Genomic DNA, 26998 nt, shown 5'->3' with positions numbered 1-26998 from the left:
ACTCAGTCAAATTAGATTCTTGCCAGACAGATGAAAGGAATTGGGTCACACGCTGCAGCCTGTTTTCCTGGGTCCCCTTTCAGAAGATAGCATTAAAGGTCAATTTTTTGGGAAACCTAATTACCTGGAAAGATTCACAGCAGAGGACAGAATAAACCAGAATTAGTTACTGACAGCTGGGCAGAGAGTTAGTTCTATGCTCTCTCCAGAGCAATTCGAAATGAGCAGTGGGGTGCCCGTCACTCAGCTAAAACCCTGAAGCTGCCTTCTCCAGCTTCTCCACTGCTTACTCCATCACCGAGGAGGTTTCCTTCCACACTTTGCTTTTTCCTACTGTCTTGACTGCGCTTCTATTCCCAAGGGTGCCTTCCATATGCTACTCCCGCCTTTTAAAAGATCCAATTCAAGCCTCACCTCCCACATAAGGCTTTCTCTGAACGATGCCAACAAGCACACCTTCTCCTGCCTTGGAACTTGTACACCCCTAAGTGTCCGAACGCTCCTACTGACCCTGCTACAATTCCTTCTATTGCCTCATCGTGTCACGTAGCCCCCGTGCGTGACTTAACTCTCTGGCCTATTCCGGGGGCCTTTGTGATGCCAGAAGTCAAGTTTCCTTCTTTCGTTACCTCCACAGCATGTGACATGGTTTGATGTGAAAACCAATGATGAACAAGGGCACTGGAGATGGCATGAGGACTGCCCGTCTTAGCACAGCAAGCGGCCACTCCGAGACGGGCGTCCCCTTAGCGACGGACTCAACAGAAGACGCGCCCCAGCTCATCAGCCCACGGAGCAGTTGTTCCCACTGAGCATCGTCACTGTTCTTACAACTTTGCACTATGGGCCTGAATTTCTATTTTAAGATGGAAGCCATGACTTCTATGACATCAAGACCCAGGACCACTCCATGTATTACCAGCTTAAAGAGGGCACGACGCTGATCATAAAGGAAGTGCCAGGGAGGCTGCAACCCAGTACATGTCATTTCAAACAACTCTACAAGGATCTGCAAAGAACCTCAGCGAGACAGTGGTTCAACACTTCATTTCAAGCTATAGAAATGAAAACCCAGAAAGGGGCTGTGACCTGCAAAGTCACTCAGTGATCTGGTGACAGCAGTGTGTCAAGACACCAGTCTCCTGATGGCTCGTCAAGCAGACTGCCACGCTGCCTCTCCCTGCAAAATATGCTGCTATAAATAACAGTCCTTTCCAGCAGGCTGGAATTCTGAAAGGAAGAGAAATCTCAAGGAGGACCACACGCAACACAAATCTGGACCGTGCTGGGCATGATTACGGTATGAAAATACTCACCTTGCTCGGTGACCTAGTGAATGAGGTCAAACGGTAGATTTAAACAAAACATTAACTGAGGTAGGAAATCCAAACTGAAGTTCCTAGTAACTTCCAGTTTGACGCTGGGCAAGGCATTTGCTTCTCTGGGCCTGTTTCCCAGTTACACAAGGGGATGTCCACAAGGTTTCTCAACAGGGGAGCTTACTGGGGTTCGCACAGGGTCTGTTCTTCCTCGGGACTGTCCTTCATACTGCACGGCAACTAGCATCCCTGACCTTAGGCCACGAGGTGCCAGTGGTGACCCCAGTCCCTGTGACACCCAAAACTGTCGCCCCACATTTCACACTTCCCCGGCGGAGAATCGCTAAGGAGGTCTGCAAGGCCCTTGCTGGCTGCTAACTTGCTGGCAGGTGGACACTGCCTGCAAATCCCCAGGTGGGGCGGAGGCAGGAGGGTGGGCGCAGGCCATGTACCCACCCGTAGATGTCCAGGACCCCGATGAAGGAGTGTTGCTTCAGGGAGGTGTGCAGGGCCTTGTTCACGTGCCCCACGATCCAGCCGAACAGCTGGGCGTAGATGTGCTTGGCCAGGGCGTTGCGTGCGTTGATCACCTGCTGCAGGGACATAGTCTTCACGTAGGTCTCCGCGGAGGTGACCAGCTTGCGGTGGCACAGCCAGTGCTCCATCTGACTGTGCTCCACCCCCAGCAGGCGGCAGAAGCTGCTTAGGTGTTCATCCTGTGGCTGCAAGACACGTGGGGGACAGGGCTCAGGAGGGGCGTGGAGGACAAGCCCACCACCGTGCCCTCTCCCCTCCTGCCTGGGGACAGAATGAGCCCCAGTCAAGGCCACCCCCGGCACCGCATTTCATCCCTGGCCACTGCCCCAGAAGTCTCATTGTCACACCACTAAGTGGAAATGACAATTAGGGCCCAAAGAGTTGCTCAAACTGATCATTACACCTGCTAATGACCAAAGTACCAGGGCTTTAAAAAACAAAAACTCACTTTACTTTTCCTGTCCCCTCTGACTTCGCCTGCTGGGTGCAGAGTAACTGGTAGGGGAGGGTCCCCCAAGTGGAAGGAGCAGAATGAGAATTGATAGCATAGGAATGGGTACACTGTGAAGCAGGAGGAGCCGCAGGGCAGCAGAATCAGTGAAAGGCCACTTTCCACCTGCAGAGTTCCAATGCAGGGCCTACCCCACAGCCCAGAAAGAAGTCCTCGCCTACAAGCGAGCCTTTGGCTAGCACCCAGTCTACTAGCTGTGTGCTCGGAAATGGGTGGGCCCGGAGCTGAACCCTAGAGGACAGCGTCCCTTCCCCCACTGGCACCACACCGTCCTGAGCTTCCAAGCACACTTTCTTTCATCTTGGCCTCAGTGATACTACATTAACATGTAATTAAACTTTATAGTCTTGAAGCACTTGGTGCTTCAGGGAAAAACGTGAATCCAAGTGGAAAGCTAGGGGAAATGGCAAAAATATGCAACAAATTTTGACCTGAGACGATCACTTGGGAATGCAGTAGCTGGTAACACCACATGTTTAGAGCTGGGGTGGGGAACTGGGAATTCCTCCAGGATTCCCTTCCCCACAGGTGAGAAGCCGCGTCCCAGGCAAGTGCAAAGTCTCACCCAGGTGCTCAGGGCCCTCCACCCATGAGCCCAACTGCCTCTCCAGCTGCATTTCATCTTGACCCTCATTTACCTCCACTGCCCATCATACCAACCTGGCCTTTGACTCACTGATAAGACAAATCCCTGTGGGTGATTTGGGTATGTCACCTAAACGTGTACGTGCCTTGGATGACCCTTGCTGCCCACTCAGGGCACGCCACGGAAAACCTGGTTTTCCTCACTGGCTCCTCTTGCCCATTATTCACCCCCTCAGCTAAACCTGCCGGGACATCTGATACCCCAACCACGAGCCTGTGGATTGCGTATTAACTCTGAGGCTGAGCGGGAGTCCTTCAGAACACGATGTGCTGCCCCCTAACGGCCCTCGACGGCGTGTGGCACTCATTTCCTGCCAAGGCTGCCTAGTAGGATTTAAATAAGGGCTTGTTCAATGAAAAGGGCTCACACGTACCGTTTCTGCTTAACACCACATCCCCAGGCCACTGTTTTCTCCTACAGGTATTTAAAATCTACCCCAAACAAACACAATGACAAAAGAACAGTGCCAGAACAGGAAAGAACCTCTCCAAGGCCAGTGTTACGATGCCAAAATATGGTTTGTGAAACAATAGTTAGAAAGAACATTAATTGCCTTTACTTAACAAGAGGGGAGGGGAGGGTGACATCAGATTAAACACAACTGAACTGGTTTGTTCAAGCACCCTGCAAGCATCAGGGGATAAGATATTTTACGGAGCTTTTCTGGAACTTACTTGACCAAAGAACCCTTATCTTCCTAAGAAATTGGTTAAGGTTCTCAGGGCTAAGGTTCCCAGGAAACTACCTTGGGAACTATTATTCTAACCCAACCCCCCTCATTTTTCAGATGAAGAAAATGGGGTGAAGTGAATGAAGCTCCCCAACTGTGGCCCAGAGCTCCTAGCCCAGCCCAGGAGGAGAATCAGCTTGGGCTGGGTGAGGCCCCCGGCTTTTCCCTCACTCAGCAGGTGGCGTTGCCATGGCTACTTCTCCTGGACAACAGCCTTTCCCTCTGCAGCTACCCCCACCTGCTCGCTCCCTTCCCCGACAGAAAACCTCATGTGATGAAGTGAAGTGACTTGGGACTGCTTGGCCACCAACAGGTTCTGAGGTGGCAAGTGTCCGCCTTGTTCATCTATTTCCAAGACATTCTGAATCGCTAGGCAGAGCTCTGCAGCTGGATTCCCTGACATGTAAACGGCCTGCTAGCAGAAAACATGACTGCCCAAGCCTGCCCACAGGCTCCCTCCCCTCCCTGGCACCTCCCAGGTGAACAAACGCAGTAGAGAAAGGACCACAAGATCTGGAAGTATTTGATCACCACCCCAGGATGGGTTCCCATCCACTGCAGTGGGGTGTGGCTTACCCCTCTATTACCCTCCTCTGAGAGTTGATTAAAGGTGCTAACTGAAACTGATTTAACATCATGCAATTACACTTAAGCTTAATTAAATGATGCTAAATCCATTAAAAATAGCCAGCATCATACGTAGCAGATTAGGTTTGTGGGCCCATGCTGCCAAATTCAAGAAACAAATTGCCTCTGGCATCCAAGTAATTGCATGCTGTTGCATCTCCAGGGCAACTCTGGCAGTCATGGAACACATTTTCATGCCTTAATTAAAAATAAAAACTAGTGAGCAGAAGGCACGCTGCGTATGGATAGACGGCATTTCAGTAGGAGGCTCACTCTACGTGCCTGAGAAATAAACCCAAATGTATTTGAGGCCATTCAGTGAAGCATTTCTCGAGCACACACGGGGTGCCCAGAGCCATGCTAGGCACTGGTGGGAATAACAGGCCAGGGGAGGACAGACTCCGTTCGAGGGGCTGACAGTGCAGGGGAAGCAGCGAGGCTGGCAGTGGTGTAAGAGGACGGATTTGGGTTTGGCTGGGTCTGGATTTGGCTTTGCCATTAACTGTCATTATGACCTTAGAGAAGGCGGTTCTTCTCTCTGAGCCCTCGTTTTTCCAACCTCGTGACGTGAGAAGGATGCTCCTGAGGTCCCCTCTGGTTCTAATTCCTATGATAATTGTTAAGAACTCAATCATGGGAGTCCTGTGCTAAGGTAGCAACATCACCCCCACTCTGCAAATGAGGAGAGAGACCTAGAAAGGTTAAGTAACTACACATGGTAGAACGAGAACTTGAACCCTGGCAGTCCTGACGCAGAGTTCTCACTCTCAATTAGTTCTCTACACAGCCTCTCACTGGAGAACAGTGTACGACTAGCCTAGGCCACATACCTGTCCTCAAAAACCTCTGCCTTCTTGTTATCTGTAAGAGAAAGGGCCCGCTGTGCCATGTGGTACCCAAACCTCTGTCCGTCAGGTGTCCTCCCTTCACCACCACCTGTGTCCGTCCCCCATCTGCTCTTCCCCCAGTGTTCCCCGATATTCCCACCTTCATATGGTCCTTACACTAATGCGCGGTGGGTGCCAATGTGTGTCAGGGCTGCAATAGTGAGCACAACAGACACGATCCTCGAGTTTAGTGAGCGAAACAGGTAGTGAAGAAATCATACCAATGACCACTCACTTTCCTTCTCACCTGAGGGGTCCGAGGCTGGGTGGGAAAGATCAGCTGAAGGGTCGGCTCTTATAACCTTGAGGTCACTTATAACCTTGAGCCCTGGCTTTTCAAAGAGGCCCTGGCCCACCCCAGCCACTCATGCCCCACTGTCACCCTCACAATGTTCTCGGACATGCTCACCCATTCTACTCTCATTTGCATCCCCCTGCACCTAGAAAGCCTCAATCATCCATCCATCTACTTGGGTGCCCCCCAAGACCTGGGCATTGTGCTGGGTTCTGGTGACACAATAATGAGCAAAACAGTCCCTGCCCTCATAGACTTCCGAGTCCCATGAGGGAGACAGACGTGCAGCAAATCACACAATAAATGTACAATTGCAACCATGTGACATGCCACGGAGCAGAGGTACAGATACTGTAAGAAACCATGATGGGGTGTGACCAGGATGTGACCCAGAGGAGAAGGGGACTGGGGAAGGGGTGGGGTGGGGCCAAGAGAACATTCGTCACCTTTCCTGCATCTTACCAGCCTAAACCAGGTTTTCAATACAAATGTCCTTAATCTCACCTGTCCCTGCCACCCGGCAGAGGACAGTTGCCAAGGAAGCATGGGGTATTTGCTGGTGGGGTGGGGGAGGAACAGACCTTCTATGCCATTCTCATGAAGGAAAATACATCAGGGGCAAGACTTCACTGGCCCTAAAGACGCAGCCTGGGGGACTGTTTGTCCTGCACTGGAGGCCCATCCGCCACCACCACGCTAAGACAGGTCCTCCCCTGGACACAGCGTCATCACTGCCGACCTCACAGTCCCGCCCCGCCCCCCGATGTCTGGGGGCACCTCACACCGTCCAGTGCCAACATTCCCTCCTTTCACACTCATGAGGCTGCAGACTCCATGCTGAGGATGGTGGCAGCCCTGAACGGCCCTGGGGGACCTCCCAAACCTAAGACCATTTCTCATTTAGGGAAAATGTATGGCGCGGGGATGAGGGGAGGGTGAAGAGCTCTGCCGGCTACAGTCCGTGTCTTCCTCTCCCTAAAGGCAGGGCCAGTTTTAACTTATGATAACCCCTAACCGGAGACAAACAGCAGGAGGAGAATAAATGTTTGCTCAATTGAAAAAGCTATGGAACTGTGCCCATGTTCATCTTCTGAAGCATAGTTTCCTGTCGTCTTTCCCAATGTTGGTTATTTAAATTCTAAGGCCTTTGGAGTGAGACTCATGCTTTGCACCTCCCAGGACTTAGCAGTAAGTGGGCAAAAAGAGGTCTCCAATGCACCACTGCAGATTCTCTTAGTCGTGGTCCGAATACCAGTTCTACCTTGCCCAGCACCACGGAACACCAGAGGGCCACAAGAGTGTCTGCCTATAGCACTGCACTGTTACCTACCCCACCACCCACCCACGGAGGCATTTCTCATCTACCACATATCAGGTCCTACTTTGGGCACCAGGAAAGTAACAGTCATTACGAGCACTGATGGAGCGCTTTACAGTTTGCACTACTGTCAGACAGATGTCTCACTTCAAATTCTGCTTCACGCTGTCAAAATCTTGCCAAGTGTTGCGAGCTACCTGGTCTACCCAGTTAGACTGTAAGCGCCTCTGAGACAGTCCCAAGTAATGCTGCACAACACTCCTTTGTATCCCTCCAGGATGCTGCTCAGGCGGGCGCTCAGAACGGATTTGTGCGTCGATAACGCTTTGTAGGATTCCATGGACCTCAGGGTACTCGGGAAATCAAACCATCAAATCTAATTTATTGGCTACCCACTAAATTCCCTGCCCTCAGTGATAGAAATTTGATGGCAGCTAATTTGAAAAGGATTTGTTCTTCTAAAAAATGATCAGCACGGAAACAGAAACCATTTCTGGTAAGAACAAATAACCTACGAGAGTCCTCTAAATGTAAAGACGCATTTCAGTTGTGTAAAACTGTAAGAAAGGAGTGAACTGTGTACGTTTTATCTCCGGTGCTGGGGTGCAACTTACTGATATACTACAGGAATCACCATCGCGCTCAGCCTGAATCTCCACATTTCCAAGGTGCAGGATAGAAGCAATTATCTTAAAAATGCTTATCTGATGGGAGTCTCTCACTCCTGGAAAATAAAAAAAAAAAGAACCAGTGACACTCCATATCCATGGTAGGATAGAAAGGACATTTCACCTTTTTTAAAGAACTTAAAAAAAAAAAAAAAAGGTTTGATTTTCTGCAATGACTTCTGCGATGATCCGACTCCTCAGCAGGTAATTACCACTCACAGTAACGGCTCAGAGGGCAAAGGGGCTCCTGGACTCAAAGGGAAACGTGCTCACTCTGATTGTCCTGAGCAAACCAGATGGGTCACGCTACCCTTTTCACTTCTCTAGGAGCAAAGGAGAGGCAGCAATCATGCAGACTCATTTTGGACTTCATTTCAACCCAACACTTTATGGATGTTTTTATGAGTTTAATAAGAACGGTCATTTATCAGCAGTCAGTTTTCTCCCAACATAATATCCTGCAAACATCTGTGATACACATCCAGAGTGCCAACGAGGGAAGGAGGAGAAACTTCTCCTGGGAATGCGGCGACAGGGCTGGATGGCCAGCGGCTGGCTCTCGGCCATTCCCCGACGGGGCTGTGGTTCCTCACGCTATCTGCTCTTTCATCGCTACAGACATGCACACCTACCCCTGGACCAAGGTGGCAGCAAACCCCTGTTGTCGAATTTATTTACGCAGTTACGTTATCAAAGATATGGATAATCTCTTGCAGTTTATCCTTAGCTTTAAGGCATTATCATTTCTTTTTAAATTACAAAATATTTCAGACATATAAAAAAAAGTTACAGAATAATGTAATGAACACCAGTCAACCTATCACTCAGTTTAGGAAACAATACAATTGTTCCCCCATTATTCCTCCGTGGCTGTAGGTATTTAATTTTAAGGCAATACTTTACTCCGGCTAAAACGTCAGGCAGCGACACCAATATAAATGGGAGTAAAAACGTGTCATGCTAGGATTAACAACATTCTTCAGATAATCCACCAAGTGGATGACCCAAGCATGAACTAGAAAAATTAACAGTAGACTTTAATAATGTTTGATGCCCACTACCATGTCAGCTTCACAGAGGCAGCGATCTACTTTTTAATTTTTAATTACATATTTTCAAAATATACAAAAAATATAATGAATCCCTCCCTGTTCTTGCTTCATCATTAGATGTCCAATGCCTGGCATATAGTAGGTGCTCAGACACATGAGTGACAGAACGACGGAATTAATGACCATTCCACAGACTGCAAGTACTTGTAGATGTCTACAGAAAGGTTTGTGTTATTCAGATATCTGCTTTCACTTAATCTAACAACAACAAAAACAACAAAAAACAGACAGAGGCCAAAGAATTCAGGCGTACGTCTTGATTCAGTGTGGCTGGATAAGACTGGAAAAAAGAAGCCAGATTAAAGCCAGAGGCTGAAACCCAGGACAAGACAGGAGGCCTGATGGTTGGATGCCGAGGGTACGGAGGGAAGTACCGAGCTGTTGATCAGAGCTGAGACTGTCCAGCTCTCAAGCAGGTTCCATCAGAGGCACAACTCAGGAATTGGGGGCTGGGACCACCATAGGACAAGAGGGATGTGTCACTTCTCTCTCTTTCACTTATTCTTAAGAACCAATGCTCTGTGGATTTCCAAACCACCCTGTCATGAGAGGAGTTTAAACAGTAGATATTAAATCCTAACAAGGGTTAAGATTCCTGCACAATCCTGACCAGAAAGTCCCTTCTTAATACGAGATTCTGTGAATAAGCAGTGCCTCACTATGGGAAGCAAAAACCAAAACAAACAATAAAACTACAATAGGACGGGTTGGCAACCTGAGAGTATGGCCCACAACCCACGGCCTGTTTTTGTAGTTCAAGTTTTATCAGAACACTGTCACAACCCTTCTTTTATATTTTGTCTACTTTCGCATTACAATGGCAAAGCTGCTACAGAAAACATATGGCTCACAAAGCCCAAAATATTTAATATTTTGTTCTTTAAGAAAAAGGTTGCCAACCTCTGAAGTCCAAAAATGGACACTTTTACTAAAGAGTAGGGAACAAAGGCTTACTAAAATAATTTTACAAACGCCATTTGCTTTGAGAATTCAAGGGCCCAGTCTCCTTACAGCCTTGGAGGGAATGACCTCTCCTTGGAGCAGCTCATGCCCACTGCGCACGGGGGCAGCTGCCAGAGGCCTCCTTTCTCTGACAAACTGGGCTGAATAATCTCCCACTTAACATCAAGTCCCCCTCTCACCTGCTCTCCAACTCTGGAGAATACAGCAGCTTTGTGATGCTGGAGAAGTTGGGCCTGCAGTTATCAATTCATTATCTCACTGCTTCCAATCCACCCTTCTTTGCCCTTCTTTGTGCTACTATAGGAGGCCCTATAACCATTTCCCCTTTGCCCGCTGGTGGAATGTGATGCTTGGTTAACAGATGGCACCGTAGTGACTTTGCAGGGCAACAGCAACAAGATACTTCGTTCCTCCGTAGTTATTATTTATCTTGGGAGCCCAGCAACCTCCCGGTGAGCTCCAGCTGTGTTCTCAGGCCAGGGTCTCCCCATCAGCAGCTACTTCTAAGAAGTTCTGGCCCCACCACATCTCGGGGCAGCTGTAGGCTGCTTGCAGAGATCAGAGCTGCCCACACCCTCTGCAGGCTTCTTCCCCCGCAGCTGGCCTCCTGATCTTGAGGCAGCCATGTCCGTCTAGAATTGCTCAGAATCTCAGCCCAGCAGTGTGTGTGTTGCGGGGGGTGGGCGGGTTCGTAGTCAACAATTCCTTTATTGGCTGTTCTTCCTCACCCTAGAGATGGTGCTTTGGCAGCTGCTACTTCTGGACCCCTGAAGTCCTTTTACTCCCCGTTTCATAGTCAACTGATTTCCCAGTGCTCTAGTTAACAATTACTTGTGTTAATTTTTCTTTGTTGGAATACCAGTGTGGTTTCTGGATCCTGACTCATTTTTCATGGGTACAGAAGACAAACCATATCTATCCACCAGTTGCCCAGAGAAGTGACGAGCACCAGATTTCAGCACAGGAAGCCCCGGCTTCAGCCCCTCTAGAGAGATCGGGGCGTGGCTTGGCTGGCCATGTTTTACTCAGACTCTGGAGAAAACTTCCCACATTCTCCCCAAAGAACCTAAGAAATGCTACTCTGGGTTAGTTAAATGAGTCAGAAGCCAAACGTCTGTCTCTGTGAGGGAAGAAGTTGGGAACAACACAAGGGCCACCCTGGGCCACTTCATGGGTTTCAGGCTGACTTCCTAAGCTTTGCTTTTTCTGGCTGCAGGTCCCAGGAATTGGCCACTTCAATTTCCAAGTTAAGAAAGGCTTGCCTTCCATCTTACCACTAGAGAGAGTCCTCTCCCACAAAAGTGGCAGGGGAGAAGGGCCAATTTCTCCAGCTCTACTGACGTTGATGCCTCAGAAAGAGAGAGATCTTGTTTTAAGGGTTCCACTGCTAAGCTCTATATGGAAACAGCCATCACAGGAACACTGCAGTATGACAGAGCTACCAGACGTCCCCGTCTGCCTCTACCTCGGATCCCATGATCGAGATACAAGGGTGCTTTAGTCCCAAAGGCATGAACTCACTGCCTCTGAACTCACGTCCCAGCGCAGAGAGACATGGCTCTCCTTCTCTCCTTGGCTCCCACCACTGGCTTCAATGGCCTGAAGGAGTGAAAAGGGCGACCCCACAGTGCCTGTGGGGGCAACTCTCAAATCCTTATGTTTTAGGAAAGGCCCACAAAGCTCCAAGCCTTAAGCCCTGGCGCCCATGGGCTGGGAGGGAGTAGGAGAGAAGGACATTCACCAAGGACAAGCAGGCTTCCCCATCAGCAGGTGACGGTGGACAAGCCGCGTGGGACCCGGCTACGCTTTTCTCCTCTCCGTGACATCACCCCTCCGGGTCTTTCCCTCCATCCCCAAGCTCCTTACCCAGCAGTGTGAAGGCCTGTCGAGTCTTCTCAAAGTCGTCCGCATCGTCCACGCCCTCGATGGCCGTGTCTCCTCCCTGTGACGCATAGAAGAAGTCCTCGGCGCACGCTGTGGAGGCAAGGAGGGAGGCATCAGCCCCAGCTAGCCTGCAGGTCACGACCCACGAGGATTTCTATTCTCTCAGCAAGCGACCCTGCCCGCTTTTACTCCCAGCCGGGTGTGGACCCCTTAAAAAATTATCTCTATTGACAATGGCAAATGGGAGAAAAGTGAATGACAAAAGACAAAATCACATTACACTGACAGAATGCATTGCTGTGTTTGTGTAAAACTGTTATGTGGAAATCAGGGGAACACAAAAGGTAAGTCATGGACAGTTCACTTTAGAGTAGAATTCCCTGCAGACTTGTTTTTAAAAAGGATCTAACATACCCAAGTAAAATGTATTACCTGCCCTAGAATCACAGGCTTCCATGATCTTTAATCATCTGACAACTTCATTTGATAAATGAAGGACGCTGATGTGCCCGAGATGACATGGTATTTTGTTCGTGTGTTTGTTTCATAAAGTGGAGGCACCCCTGAGATATCAGGTACATGAACACATGCAGGTTGAGACCCTCACATGCTTGCTCCCATCCCCCAGCTTCATTCCTCTTCATTCAGGTCTCTGGGAACAGCCTGGGGACAGCTGGTGAGGAGGGGCCCTGGCTGTCTTAGAATTCAGAGCCAACCTTAGCAGAGGGAGAAAATGCAACAAGCCCTGGCTTGTAAGTATCCTTACTCCAAGGCTGGGAAGTCAGCATTTAAGGCCACAAATGCACATAATCAAAATTACCCCCTGAAAATCGTTTATATTTGCATGGTATAACCCTGTCCTGCACTTGATATTTCTAAGTGTATAAAACTTGATTTTTGACAAGATGTCAAAATGGGACCCTGGCTGGTTTTCGTCCTCCTCTGTAAAAGACCAGTGAAATTATGTTCCCTTGACCTGAGTGTATGTGGTTGAACACACATCAGTTGAACGTGCTTAGATGCAGTTTCATTGCAACCTCCAGTCCCCCTTCAACACCTTCATTTTCCAATGTGATCTTGTAGGAATTTCTTGCATCTCTTTCCTTCCTCCATTCTGACTGCCATCGCCCTGGGGCTGGCCTTCCGCATCTGCTGTCTAGGCACTGCGGCAGAAGACTAAACCAGTCTCCCTGTTTCTGCTCCTCTCCCTTCAAACTCCTGGTAACTCTGATCACATCGCTCTCCTATTTAGAGCCCTTTAGACACACCTTTCCTGCCCCCCACTGCCCTCAAGGCAAAGGTCCAATACCCTAAAAGAGTCTCCTGGACCTTTCTTAAACTGGCCTCCTTCCACCACTCCAGACTCGTTTCCCACGTTGCATCCTATGCTCCAAGCCACGCTGAATTTCCTCTGGCCGGTGAAGTCCACAGGGCCAGGCTCACTCAGCTAGGAAGTGGTATAACTCAGTCCCAAACCCCCGTCCACACCACCTCAGCTCTGAGTGCCAGGCAACACATCTGCCCACAGGACGGAACAGCTGAATGTCAGTCATATTTTATGGAGGCGGGCATCCCAGAGGAGTAACATACACAAACTCTGACGACTGAGGCGTTTGAACTGGGAGAGGAAGGACTTCGGCGCTGGCCCTGAACTCACACACAGGCACAGCACCAGGGAGTTTTTATGAAGGAAATCCCTTTAGGTCGTGGTGAAGGTGGCACGTTTAGCTCTTTCGTATCTAATCACCTTGAGAGCTCTTGCACAAAGTAACAGTGTCCAGGCTTAATAAAAGCACCCATTCTTGTTTCCCTTTACACTCACCTTTCAAATCACCTCAGGTGATGATTTTTTACGGCGCCCACATGGGGAAGGCTCTTTACTCCCACTTTTTCCCCCAGGCAAACTGAGGAACTAGGACTTTAAGGGGTTGCCCAGGGGGGAGCCCATTACTTGGATCACCTATCAAGGCGATGGTTGTTTATCTCCTATGACATACCCATGACCAGCCATCAACACAGCCTAACTCATCAAAAGTATCACCTGAACACACCAGAAAGACGGTTACCTGCGACTCCAAAGATGGACAGCAGATTTCCATACTAGAAGGGAGAAGGCATTTTTAGCATCTATCAAAGACCCTTTGTTGTCAACAGCCAGAGCCCTACTGCCTGATGTTCTGAGTCAGACAGATCACCCCACCTTCCCTGCTTCCAGTTTCCAAACTCAGGCCCAGCTGGGTAACTTCCTCTGGCTGAGGCTCGTCACTGCAGGGCCCATTGGGGTCGGTCACAGCATTCCCTACTAAATGACTTGAATCCAGTTGCAATGATCGCCTTTCCATCTGCTTTCAGGTTCACTATCACTCCTGTTAGCATCTCTCTCCACAGCCTCTTAATAAGACAGACATTCCCCCATCTGCTGAGTCTGTCTGGATCTCAGCTCTCCTTTCCGGCCCATGATGCTGTCACTGACCCAGCCCAGAACAACTTCTCTCGTCCTCTAGTTTGGGTCTCTCTTCACTTAGAATTTCCAAGGAGAAAAATACCACAAAAAATCTATTAACTGGCTCGACAGGCAGACGTACACTGGATCAGGCAGTGTAGTGTACCGACCACAGAGGGGGCAGGCATGAACTCAGCGATTACAGGACCATCCAGGTCATGGCCAAGGCCTTGCATTTCACCTGGGGAGGCCATGCTCCAACCTGTACAAGGCAGGAGAGACTGCTCATAAAACTGTACCAATACACCATCTACTGAATGAAAAAGAACTTATTCCTTATAAGTTATTCCTAAAGGCTGTATTTAAGGGACTATGGGCACACCACACCTCCTTTCACCATCATTCAGTCACAGTATAACAAATTATTCATTGGACTGTTTTCTAAAACAAAATCTCATCCTGTGGTCAGTTTCATGCAACAGACCACCACCAACAGGGCAGAGGAAAGTGGGGGTGACCGAATGCAAGTCTGCTCCCCCATTCTCAGACAAATGCACAAAACTCCTGCTGGGCCAAGTGGTCTTGGGAGACTTCTGTGCACGTGAACAGCACTGTTTTAGGTGAAAAGGGGGGAGGAGGGAGGCAGTCTACACACTCACTTGGAGCCACTTGCTCGTTCTTCAATTGTTTGACGTTTCTAGCCACTCAACCAGGACTGTCAGTGGAACCGAACGTCAAGCTTCAGTGCTCACAGTCTATCCACCTGCAAGTCCGAAGACAGCCTCACGCCCGAGCACAAAAGCTTATCAAAGGCGCTTTGCTCCAAGATACTTTCGGAGAGCATGTGAAGGTAAAAAAAAAGAGTGCAAGACATTGATCGAATTGGGTCGTTTCCAACTGCTTCAGCCAGGGGCCACAGGAGTCTGGGAAGTTGCAGACAGATAGAATAAGGAAGAACCATTTTTTCACCTCAGTACATCCATGTGAATGCAAAAAAAAAAAAAAAGAACAATGAAGAGGATTTCTTCCCTATTACCATAAAGCCAAATTTGGGACAAAGTAGTCCAAATACAGCCAGAAGGATCTTGCCAATATTTGTTCATTTCCTATACAATTGACCTTAGAAAATAACGTTCATCACCTGTAGGTTAGCCCTGGAAAGCCCAGCTGTGTCCGAGTCCCCTCTCTGGGAAGGAAAGAGGAAGACGGCGGAGGCCCTTAACGTGCCCTGCCCTCCTGGTCACGTGTGACCATCAGCCAACACGAGAGCCTCAAGGTGCCAGCGCTGGTCAATGCTCACCAAACATGGCTAGTGACAGTCACTCCTCGTCCCCAAGGAGCTGATGATTCCACTTGCAAGCACTGAACAACTAGAGTACAGTACACAGCCAGCATACCAGGTGCCTTCTAGAGCTTCCTCCGTGGGTCCCCGAGAACCCGCTCCGCCTCCACCGTGCCTCACTCAGCATACCCTTCTCACTCTGCACTGTGATTGACTGTAAGCTAACTGAGGACAGGGCCCACAGCTGTTGTGTGCAGTGCTGCACCCCCAGGGCCTAACGCTGCCTGCGCAGGGCTTGATGAATGAAGCAACCAAAGCTGCACTGCATGGCACAGGCACAATGCTACAGGAATCCATACTCAAGTAAAGCAGCGAGTTAAGAGGGCCAACCGAGGTTTGAACCAGCTGATGTTTTTACCAACTGGGAGCAGGCTGGAGTGGTCAGAGGTGCATCTGATGCTGGGCCCTGAGAGAGGGCTAGGATTTGGGTCCAGGACAGCAAAGCCTCAGAGGTTTATTTTTCTCACCGTTGCACAAAGACCAACCAACCTCCATCTGTCTAGACACCCAGCTCTTCACACTATCTGCTAGTACTAGACCTCCCCACACCTCCCAAAAATACAGACAACAGGCCAGGGGCAGGATGCTCAGCAAACACAGGATGCAGCATGGCCCCCAGGCTTGCCCTCAGCCCACACATCTGTCAGGAGATGGCTTTGAGGACTCAGCCGCGGAGTCAGTCAATGTTCCATGACAAGGCCCCTGCACACAGAAGGCAGGCAGCCCAGGACCCGAGGAGTATCAAGAACTAAAGTCTGCTCACTCTCCTTTTGTTTTGTTTTTTAATTGGGGAATATTGGGGAATAGTATGCTTTTCCAGGGTGTCAAGTCGTTGTTTTTCAATCTAGTTGTGGAGGGTGCAGCTCACTGGCCCATGTGGGAAATGAACCGGCAACCTTACTGTTAAGAGCTCGCACTCTAACCAACTGAGTCTTCCGGCCGCCCCCTGCTCACTCTTCTTGCTTGGCCCTGGCTGGCAGCTCCACTGGTTCCAAGTAAACAATCCCAAGGCAAACTAAGCTCACTAAGGCCCCTCAGTAAACAGCACTGGCAGAAACCAACGTGATTGGGACCCAATGAAAGGCTGTCTTTTTATCTGATGGAAGCAATGAAGTGACAGCCCCCTGGCTGCAGTCTGGTTGCTGCATTACCCCTCTGGTGCTCTGAGGCAGGTGTGCCAAACACTTCCCGCCTGTGCAGGAAGCATCAGACAACTGCTGCTGCTAACGCTCAGCAGGCCGGTTTCAAGCCCCTCTCTTACCTTCCCCACGTGAGGCCCAGGCTTTACCAATATGCCTCTCAAGCCATTCCCACTCTATCCCTGCTTTACTCTCTCAGTCCCTTTTCCCCCCCTTTGTCTCAGTCCTTAAAATACGACTTAAAATGGGTTGGCCACAATTAAGCAATGTGCATTAGTTAAATCTAGATCCTCGAGGCCAGGACATATTTCTTATGTCAAAAGTGGAAACATTTTTCAAAAGAACAATGCTCGGAAATTTTTTTATGTTCTGCAAACACTGTTCCACTCCCTGCTGCTTCTCCTGCACATTTTCTGTGGTGAGCAGGCTGGTACAATTAACTATTTTACTAACTGGGCAGCAAAGAGCAGAGAGGTCTAGGGGCCATGCCCACAGGAGAGGCCGAGCTGAGACAAGAACCCACGACAGACCGCCTTGAACAGAAGCTCCTTTCTCCTCTCAGAGCCCCCAGAGGTACCACCTGCTGCAGCAGCCCACCCAGAGGATGGGCACGCACCGTTTACTTACTTAGTGCAAGCTCTTTAAATTCCGGAAGACTGGCAGCGGCACAGAGCTGGTAAAAGATGTGGTAATTCCTCTCGTCATCTGCCTGAAGGAGGGATAAAGTGATGCGGTTTTAGGGCAATGACCCCCAAAACTGTCCCCTCACCCCTTCTAATCCCAGGGTGCTCTGGGTGACCGAGGTCAAGACTTTTCCTTACAGTTTCCTTTACACCTCTGCCCCCCTTCAATTCCCACCTCCAGATTTTCCATTCGCTATTATGGGGCCTTCTTACAACCTGAGGTTTTTTTGCCTCTTAAGTGAAAGCATGCATTTTCTTTTGCCTGTTACAAAGATCATCATTGCTTTTCCAAAAATGGTAGGTTCGTCAATCAACACACACTTATTCAGATAGCCGTGCTCATGTTGTACAGAAGGTAATTTCCCTGCTGTAGGTTTCCTTTCTCCTTGGGGAGGCTTGGTACTAAGTAAAAGCTACACCATTGCCCATCATGTCAGGCTGGGCAGTCAGGAAAGGTCCATGACTGAGACAGGATTTAGAGTGGACGTCCAGGCTAGACATGCTAAGTTGGCAGTGGTGGGGGCAGCAGCTGGGGGTGGAGGGGGCAGCTTCGGGACTTCTGGAGGCTTGAGCAAAGACAGCAAGGAAAGGGAAAGCTCTAGGGGTGTCCAGGGAAGAGTCTGGCCACAGCCACAGCCGGCACACCTGACCCACACCCAGCACAGCAGGCTGTTTGCTTTGCTACAGTGAAATGAAGGATGTCGGGCTGTCAACCAAACCTGGGAGGGAAAAGCCTGGGCAGAAAAAGGGGAGAAAACAATAAAGCTGCTTAAAAAATTCATTAGGTATTTGCTAAGCATCAGCATGGAGACAGACGCCACTGAGAAACCAACAGCTGAGGCTGTTAATATCCCCTCTGAATGCAGCCGAAATGTCAAGGCCAAGGCTGGGAAGCCACCTGGCCCAGGTCAGGAGTATGCAGCTGTCTCCCACCAGGGCATGCACCAGCAATGCGGTTCAGCAATGTGTCATCAAAAGGGAGCTGGAGGAAACCTTTCTCGTGTTGTGAGATGCACTGACCACCACTCAAGGTCAGGCTGGAGGAGGAAAAGGGTCAACGAGAAGCCAAAGGGTAATCGGGAAGGAGAGAATGGAAGGTGAGCACAGAGCAATGAAGAACTGAGTCAGGTGAGAAAGGGGACTCCATGTATTTGAAAAGGAAAGTGGGGGGCTGAGTCAGGTTTTTCTTTCTTTTATAACCTACCAAATAAGAAGAGAGAGAAAGCTGAAACCCATAGACATGGACTGACATTCCCCTGAGCATGACTGACAACCACAAGGAATGGGACCATCTTAGTCTTCACTGTATGTTTGGTGTCTAGCACAGGCTGCCCATAATAGGCACTCAAAATATGTTTGTTGATTGACCCTAAAAACAATACCTGTTGAAAAATAACAGTACTGGTCAATTATTTTTCAGGTATGATGCCTGTAGCATTTGAATAAACACTTATTGATGGAATGTCAACTATAATTTATATATACATATGTATATATATACATATATAGTCACAGGATGTGGAGTACAGCATAAGGAATAGAGTCAGTGGAACTGTAACGCTATATACGATGTCAGAGGGGTAGTAGATTGGGGGAGAGTGGTTATCACTATGTGAGGGGTATAAATGTCTAACTATTACACTGTTTTGTGCACCTGGAACGAATTAAAAAAATCAAATGTAAATATATATATATACAGACATATATATGTAAATGGGAAGTAAATATATGTAAAAATGCAACCTCATTGGTAACTAACTGTAAGATGCAAACTGAAACAAGAGTGATATGCTATTAATCACCTATCAAACTGAAACTATTAAAAAGAACCCTAAAAGGAGAAATGGATACTCTGATTAGACAATGACAGGACAATTTGGTACAACTCTTCTATAAAGCAGTTATATAAGAATGATTTGAAAATATGTAGACTTTGGTTCCAAAATTCTGTCCAAGTATTTATCCTAAAGAAAGAGCTACACGGGAGGAGGGGGGTTATCACTGCGTGAGGGATATAAATGATAAATGTCTATTACATTGTTTTGTACACCTGAAACTAATAAAAAAAGAAAGAAAGAAAGAAAGAAGTACCCAAGGATTTGTGACAAGGATATCCACTGCAGCATTTTATATGATAATGAAAACTCTGAAACAACCTAAATAGTCAACAGAAATTGGTTAAATCAAAGTATCTTTATTTTCCCCAAATAAAGATTAAAAATGATTTTAAAAAATATTTATTGATGAAAGAAAGAAAACAAAAAAAATAAGTATATCCAATTCCAGGCTCGAAAAATGAGTTGCTTTTTGGGCACGGGGAGTGGGTCAGAAAGCAAGTAGCATCCTCCGTGGGGAAAAAAAACAGAAAAAGGCCCACGTCACACCACTCACCTGGAAGACCACTCTAGATTTCTCCAACAGGTAGGTCCTCATGTTGGCCCCAATGATGTGGTACCTTTTGTCAAAGCCGATCTGAATATACTTTCCAAAACGGCTGCTGTTGTCATTGCGAGTGGTTTTAGCATTTCCGATGGCCTGTTCAGAACAAACAAGAGGTGTGCAAAACAAAGAAGGTTTTCTTAATTTCAGGATTGTATGTTTGCGGAAGCAGCTCCATTCCCTCGTCTTCCTTCCTTACAGAATCTCTCTGCCATCGGGACAATGGGTCGAGCGAAAACAAAACTTCATTTTCTTGCCTCCTTCACTCCTAAGAATGGCCAGTGAGAGTAATAAGTGGACTGGTGAGCTCTTTTCTATTGTTTTTAAGCACTTAGCCCAGGGCTAGGGATCAGGATTTCCTTAGTTGTCTTGAAAAATTTGGGTCTTGAGGACTTTATTGAAATGACATCCTTAGCAGTATTTATTGAATACATACATGTTGTGTTTGTCTAGTGATTGGTGGGCTCTTTAAAAGGAACTAACCAGCTGGAAGGCACACCCCTTGTCCTTCCTCGCTTGTTCCTTTTTCCGGCTGGAATGCACATGTGATGGCTACAGCTATAGCAGTCATCTTGAGACCATGAGGGAAAAGTCTACAGAATCAGAGACCACTGCTCTGACACCCTTGAGCCACAAACCAAGGCCAATACCCAATAGTTCAGAACTTTCTGTGAGGAAAAAAAACCCTCCTGGGCTTAATCCACGTTGGTCAGGTCTCCACGACTAGGCAGTCATATCTCATTCCCAACTGATAAATGGTACTTTCTAGCAAGACACCAAAGATCAACACCCACCCCTCCACACCTCATTACCAGGACAAATCAGGAAGCCATCATTCTCTTGGTACTATTTCCTATACAGTTGTTGGGGCACCGTTCAAAACACTCAACAATAATTTTAAAAAGTGAGTGGCTAAATGGCTCCTCTCATTAGGTGAATATTCACTTTCTATAAAACATCACATGGTTAATGACTTGGTAATGAATACATTAATATTTTAATCCCTTTCAAGTGGTTTACTTTTTAGGTGGTTAAAGCACTAGAAAAATATCCACTGTAAGTTTTCAGTTGTTGAGGAAATCCGAGGCACAAAGGGGTTGAAACAAAACCCAAAATCCCAATCCACCTCTCACCCCTTCCTTCCAGGCAAATCCACACCACAGAACTGTTAGTATCTCCTGACACCCCCAAACTACATAAGGCTCAGCTAGCATCTGTCCTTGAAAGGCAAACAGACCATTTGGAAGCCAATCACTACCGTTTAAAAGATCAAACAGTTGACCTATAATAAATACTCATAAAAATGTCCCCTGTTAAGTCTTGATAAAGAAAACTATCCCCATTCCAATTTTTGAGATGAGTGAGGCCTTGGGTCATGCGACCCTTCAGTCACAGAAACCTAAGCCCAGCTCTGTAGGAAGGAAGCTGTTTAGCCCAGGAGGGCCTGCCTCCCACATACCCACTCACCCTCCGAGGACTCTGCTGTGACGCCCCTAATGTGCCACACACCCACCCACTGCTCTCGGTCCTCCTGCCACAGCCTAAGCTAAACCGTCTCCTTCCTGGACACTTCCACGGCCTGTCTCCATGGGCCTCCCTGCTCCATGCTTGTCTCCCATTGTCAATTCTTCACTTGACCACCAGGGTTCTCTCCGAAAACATGAACCGGATTACTACATTCCTTTGTGTAAAATGCTTCCATGGCTTCCACGGCCTCTGAGATGAAGTTTTAAACCCTCAGCGTGGCTTATGAGGCCCTGCAGGATTAGACTCTGCCTCGCCTCTCGTCACTCTGCCCTCGGTCTCCAGCCTCGAACAATCCCCAACTCCTTTTTCGTCTTCAAAAGCCCCGTGTTCTCCCTGCCCCCACCCAAGTTTCTCAGGTGCCATTCCCTCCTCAGACCACACTCCTCTCATGACTCTTTTCACCTGGCTGGCTCCTCCTCTGTCTTCCACTTTCAGCTTCAATGTTGCTTCTGCAGGAAGGCTCCCCCTGCCACATGCTCCCCGGGCCTCTGCACGTCCCCTGGTATTTCCCTTAGCCCCTTCTCCTCTAGGAGCTATCACCCTCTGTCCCCATGAGATCAGGGACTGCACGTCTGCTTCAGCCCGGGATCTCCAGCACCGCTCCCAGGGAGCAGCACACGGCAGGTGTTCAAAAATATTTGAGTGAACTGCAGAGGAAAAGAACTTGGATTTCAGTTTTCTTTCCTGTGAAATGAGAGTTTTGGCGCCCGAGCCCTCAAAGGTCACTTAGCACTCTATGGCCCTGAAATCTCCTACTAGGGTTGCAATGTGTGTTTTCCTTTGGGGCTTCAGGTGTGGAAAGCATCTTGCGTATCACATACACAGTGTTCACCTTGCAGAGAAGCGGGGGAAAGTGTAACCTTGTTACGTAGGGTTGCTCTGAAGGGCATCTTAGAGCATGGAACATGCCCAAGGTCAGGACAAGGCATGAGTCTGGCCAAGCAGAAATGAGTCCCAAAGGATGATGACTAATCAGAGGCATTTATGTCATAAGCTCCCTCCAATCAAGGGAGATCGGGACTCACGCCCCCCAGCTCCTACCAAGTTCATCTCAGCGGAGGCCTCCATGCATCCACTTCTCCACCACAGACAGATCTGAGCCTTCCATGCACCACATGACAAGCCCTCACCACACTTCAGTAAGCTCATTGTGTGGGGCAAACAGCAAGGTGGTGAGTTTTCCCTAAAATGCTGGTAAACGTGATTGTTTTCCCACCAGGCCTCCATCAGGAGCCACGTCCTGGGCTGGGGCTCCTTTCAGCGTCCTGTCATCCTGAGAAGCAGCCCAGGAGGTAGGCGTTATGAAGTTCCATCCCATTTATGGGAACACTTAGGCCCAAAAGGTGAAGTATCATGCCCAGGGTCACGTGGCTGGGAAGTGGCAACACCAAGATACCAACTCAGGCGTTGGGTCCAAAGTCTGTGTTCATCCCCCCTGCTTCACGGTCCTTCTCCAAGTCGCCAAACCATTTACGTACTAGCCACTGCCGTAACACGCGGCTAACGTCTCACGTCTCAAACAACCAGGTCAAATCAAAAGACAAAGACAAAGAGACATTGATCCTCACTTTTATCTTTTTAGGAAAAAGGGGGGAGGGAATAGCCTCTCGGGAGATGGTAGGGAACCAACCCATCACTGTGACAACTAGTAAGGAAGCGATCAAACATCCACCCTAACTTTCCTGTGTAAACTCTATCAGGGTCACTGGTTGGTGAGGAGAAGTTTCTCTTCCTACCATAGACGTATTTCATAAACTTAGAAGAATGAGAATATCACCATTTGGTAACTCCTGATGAATTAATAGATCTAGACATAATCAGTGGCTGCTTAATATCACAAAAAGACAGCTAGATGTTCTGTCCCTCTTGATGGGAACAAGTAACACTGCTGGTAAAGGATTCTTGGTTTAAAAAAATCAAACTTGGACCTAATCAAGCCTCTGATTTTTTACTACCCTTTGAAAGGAAATACAGGGGGCAAACATGGTAAGAACATCATGAGGATGCAATCAGCGGTTTGTGGAAAAGTCTAAAGGACAATCTAGTTTCAACAAATAAGTCTCAATACCAAAATTTCAAAAACTTCCAATTTTGTAACTTGTAACATGGCAACAAGAGCCTTCACCATACCTGAGAGCACTCCTTGCAACCGCTTAGGGAAAGCTTGCCCAAGGTCTAAGCTCACTGCCAAAATATCTATCCTCCTTACCTCACTGGCTGCTTGGAGAAGTTACATGCTGGACCTACAAGTACCTTGAAAGTATATAATGGTACCCACAAAGGGAAGAGGTTGTTTGTGTCATTACACAAAATCCATAAATTCTACTCTGGGTATGAAGAACTTCCAAACTCCGTGTGTGTGAAGAACTTGCAGGTAGTTCTTTATTTTTTAAACCCTTGCTAGATTTTTCTGGTTACTGACTTAGGAAACATTTTGATGCATGAGAAAAGCCAAGTCCAATCGTTCTAAATGATAAAAACCCTGGCTCTGACCATCACTGAATCCATCGTACAACAAAAGAGGCAGATATGATGTAAGTAGTCAAAATCTGGAAAATGAACTAGTGATACAAGTAGGAAATTTACCGAAGAAACTCGCTCGACCCATAAACATCAGAAAAAGATACTCAACCTCAGTGGTAATCAAAGAAATACAGACTAAAATGACAGCCCAGAGTGGCAAAAAATAAGAATTTTGCTACTATGAAATGATGATGAAGGTGTGAGGGAAAAGGAACTGGTTCAAATGTAAACGGGAACCACCCTTCTGAAGAAAACTTGGGCGTATCTTGTGAAATCGAGCATACATTACCTGACAATTCATTAGCTCTACTTCTAGATATTACATAGAAAAACTCACGTAAGTGTACTACAAGTAAGTACACACAGGAATGTTCAATGCAGACAATATTTAATAAAAAAAAGAAATATAATCTACATGTCTACCAACAGTGGGAACAGATAAAAAAAGTGCGGTATATTCATACAAGGGGACACTAGAAAGCTGTTCAACTAAGTCAACTAAAGCGTGACTCACGGATAAATTAAAAAAAAAAAGTGAAAAACAAGTTACAAAACGGTTGATAGAATCGACACCCTTTATATCTGACCTAGCAAAACAACACAGTTTGCGGTTTGTGCATACACAAACATGTAGTAAAACAAAAACAGACTGGAACAAGTAATTTCAATGTACTGGGATTATACAAATAACAAGGTACATACCAGGTAGTTTGGAAACAGCGAGATAGGAGCAATTAGCCATGCCCAGCAGAATGAAAAAGGCTTTTAGAAGTGAAAAATGACGTAGATCTCAAAGGGTGAGTCAACTTTTACCAGTAGGGAAGGAGAAGGGATTCTATTTATGAACACAGCGAGGGTGAAGGGACGGGGTATGTGAGAATGGACAAGTGTGAAGTGGCCAGAGTATGTTGAAACCTGAGCGAAAACAAGAGGAGATGGGATCAGTGAGGTACGTGGGGAGCAGATTCTTATATGAATAGATTAAAAGTTGTAGGCTTTCTTATCTTAAAAAAAAAAAATTAAACTCTGAAAATTACATGGTAACTGGTCACAGTTTCTAGCCATTTCCCTAACGGAAACCCTAGCCTCCTTTCTTCCTCCCAGGATGGGGCGGGCAGGTCTCTGTGGCTCCCACAGCTGTATGCCAGTCGAGTCCAGTCACCCCAAGAAACCATGAGACCCTTTGGGCCTGGAATTGGGTTATGTTCCTCCTCTAACGGTCTCTTGATTACCTTTTAATCAGTGCAGACTTGTGAACAAGTCACTCCCGGGACGCTGACAAGCTCTTACACAGAATGGGGTCAGAGAGCTCTGGCACTGACAATAAATCAGCCCAATCCATCCTGCAGTCACTTTTAATTTAAACAACTGCCACTTAGCGCAGCCCACTGGGAACCGCGCTTCCTCAGACCGCCCCCAAATCTCAGTCTCTCCAGGAGGTGTCTGCTGTTGCCGGCTGCAGAAATAATGAGATAATGGCATGACCATAACTGAGTACTTTGTCGGGAGGTACCATCCTTCCCCAGGATGGGGCAGAGCAATCAGTCATCAGCTGTCCCCTGATTAAGACAGGCCTTGTGTTGGCTCTAAGCCTCTCAGGAGCCACAAAGCTCAATGGGCTTCCCAGCTTTTCTAACCCCACCCAGAGTTCTCCCTGGCTACCAGTCTTTCTTTCCATGTTCAGATCCAAGATTTCTCTCAAATGTCACACTTAATAACAGCTCAAGGGACAGTCTCTAGGATGACAAAGCCCGTATTTGACAGAATGAGCCCTTGGGACTTATTCACACAGTTTCCCAAGTGCCAACTGCACAAGGTAGAAATGTTAATGTTTTGAGCCCAAACTACTGTAGCATTTATTTACACGATGTCATGTAAGAACAGGCTGGTTCATGCCTCAGACCTCAGCAACTGAACCACATCTCGCGTGGTTTGGGTGTGCATACTGCTTTCAGGTTTCTCCCATGCCAAAGCACCCTGCCTTCGCAGCAGTCCACCAGCCATTCAGGCCACAGTGGGTACTGAAAACATTAGATCGTTTTAGGCCACTGTCATTTAGAAAGCATTCCCACAGCCAAACTCAAACACACACTTGGGCCAGAAAGTGGAAACCCAAGCGTCTATCGACAGAGGAATGAACAAACAAAATACGGTGTATCCACACAATAAAATATTATCCAGCCATTAAAAGGATGTATTCTACAACAAGGATGAACTTTAAAAACACTCTAAGTGAAATATGCCAGACACAAAAGAACACATAGTGTATGATTCCATGTGTATGAGGTTCCTAGGAGCAGCAAATTCATAGACAGAAAGTATTAATAGAGTTTAGCAGGTGCAGGGGGAAGGGGAGAACAGGGAAACTCAGTGGGTACACAGTTTCTGTTTGGGGAGATGACAGAATTTTGGAAATGGATAGTGGTGATGGTAACACAGCACAATGACACTCAACTGTGTACTTTACAAAATGGTTAAACTGACAAATCTTATATATGTTTGATCACAATAAAATAATAAAATTTTAAAAAATCATTCAGCCTGTATCTTGTACATATTTAATAATCTGCCTTCATTAAATTCTCATCTTGACTAACTTTGTTCAGTCACCAGAGATCAAACAGGTTTATTCCCTTCTCTGATTTGCCCAGAGTTAACTACTTACTCTATTTCCAAAAGAAGAGGCATTCTGTGTCTTTGAAATCTTACCGCCTAAAGATGAACTGAATTTTGAAACTCAGGGGCAAAGCAGCAGCTACACACACCTGGTTTCACTCCCATTTGAGACCAAACGTGACCTAAGAGGCTGCTGTCTTAGGGGCCTCAGGTGCAGTAGGTGGTCCACACTCACCTTCTGAACTGGGGCCATGGCCAGCCCCCACCTCAGAGCTTAGAATAAACACTGTGAGCAAATGTGCTACCAACTAAATGTCTGACAATAGTAAGGTAAACAAATTATGGTAAAACCATCTACAGTGGTGCCTCGGTTTTCGAATGTAATCCATCCCAGAAGACCGCTCGTATTCTGAAACGTTCGAAAACAGCCGACAGCTAGGCCTCAGGATCTTGCACTCAGCGGAAGCCGGTGACATGTTTGAGGAAGCATTTACTTCTGGGTTTATGGCATTTGTAAACCGAAATGTTCGTCAACGGAGACATTCGAAAACCGAGGTACTACTGTATTAACATATTTGCAGCCAACAAAACAGTTCATAAAAAGATGAATGACAGGGGGGCAAGGCTTACACGATTCAGTGAAAAGGCTGGAAGGAAATATACCCAAATGGTGAACGATTATTAGCAGGCTGTAGAACTGGGGGGATTATTTCCTGTCATTCTTCCGTATTATCCAGTGAGTCTTTCTTACCTTTTTAATAGGTCAGTGATTCTCAAAGTGTGGTACCC

The 26998-nt window shown here is 47.4% G+C and overlaps 1 protein-coding gene across 2 annotated transcripts in view; it reads right to left on the bottom strand.

Moving 5' to 3' along the window:
* The window catches only part of MYO5B (myosin VB), a 312690-nt gene that overhangs the window by 120202 nt on the left and 165490 nt on the right, over positions 1-26998 (bottom strand). For both annotated transcript variants that reach the window (XM_019721483.2, XM_019721491.2), the window contains exons 6-10: positions 19496-19639; positions 17049-17130; positions 11480-11587; positions 7485-7594; positions 1776-2041 (exon numbers count right to left, since the gene is read on the bottom strand). In XM_019721483.2, the coding sequence (XP_019577042.2) occupies positions 1776-2041; positions 7485-7594; positions 11480-11587; positions 17049-17130; positions 19496-19639 (710 nt within the window). The remainder of the gene's footprint in view (positions 1-1775; positions 2042-7484; positions 7595-11479; positions 11588-17048; positions 17131-19495; positions 19640-26998) is intronic.

This window comes from Rhinolophus sinicus, linkage group LG09 (genome assembly GCF_036562045.2).
Source record: "Rhinolophus sinicus isolate RSC01 linkage group LG09, ASM3656204v1, whole genome shotgun sequence".
Taxonomy (NCBI): domain Eukaryota; kingdom Metazoa; phylum Chordata; class Mammalia; order Chiroptera; family Rhinolophidae; genus Rhinolophus; species Rhinolophus sinicus.
Note: the sequence above shows the minus strand (reverse complement) of the source record. Positions and strands in the feature narration are given on the sequence as shown.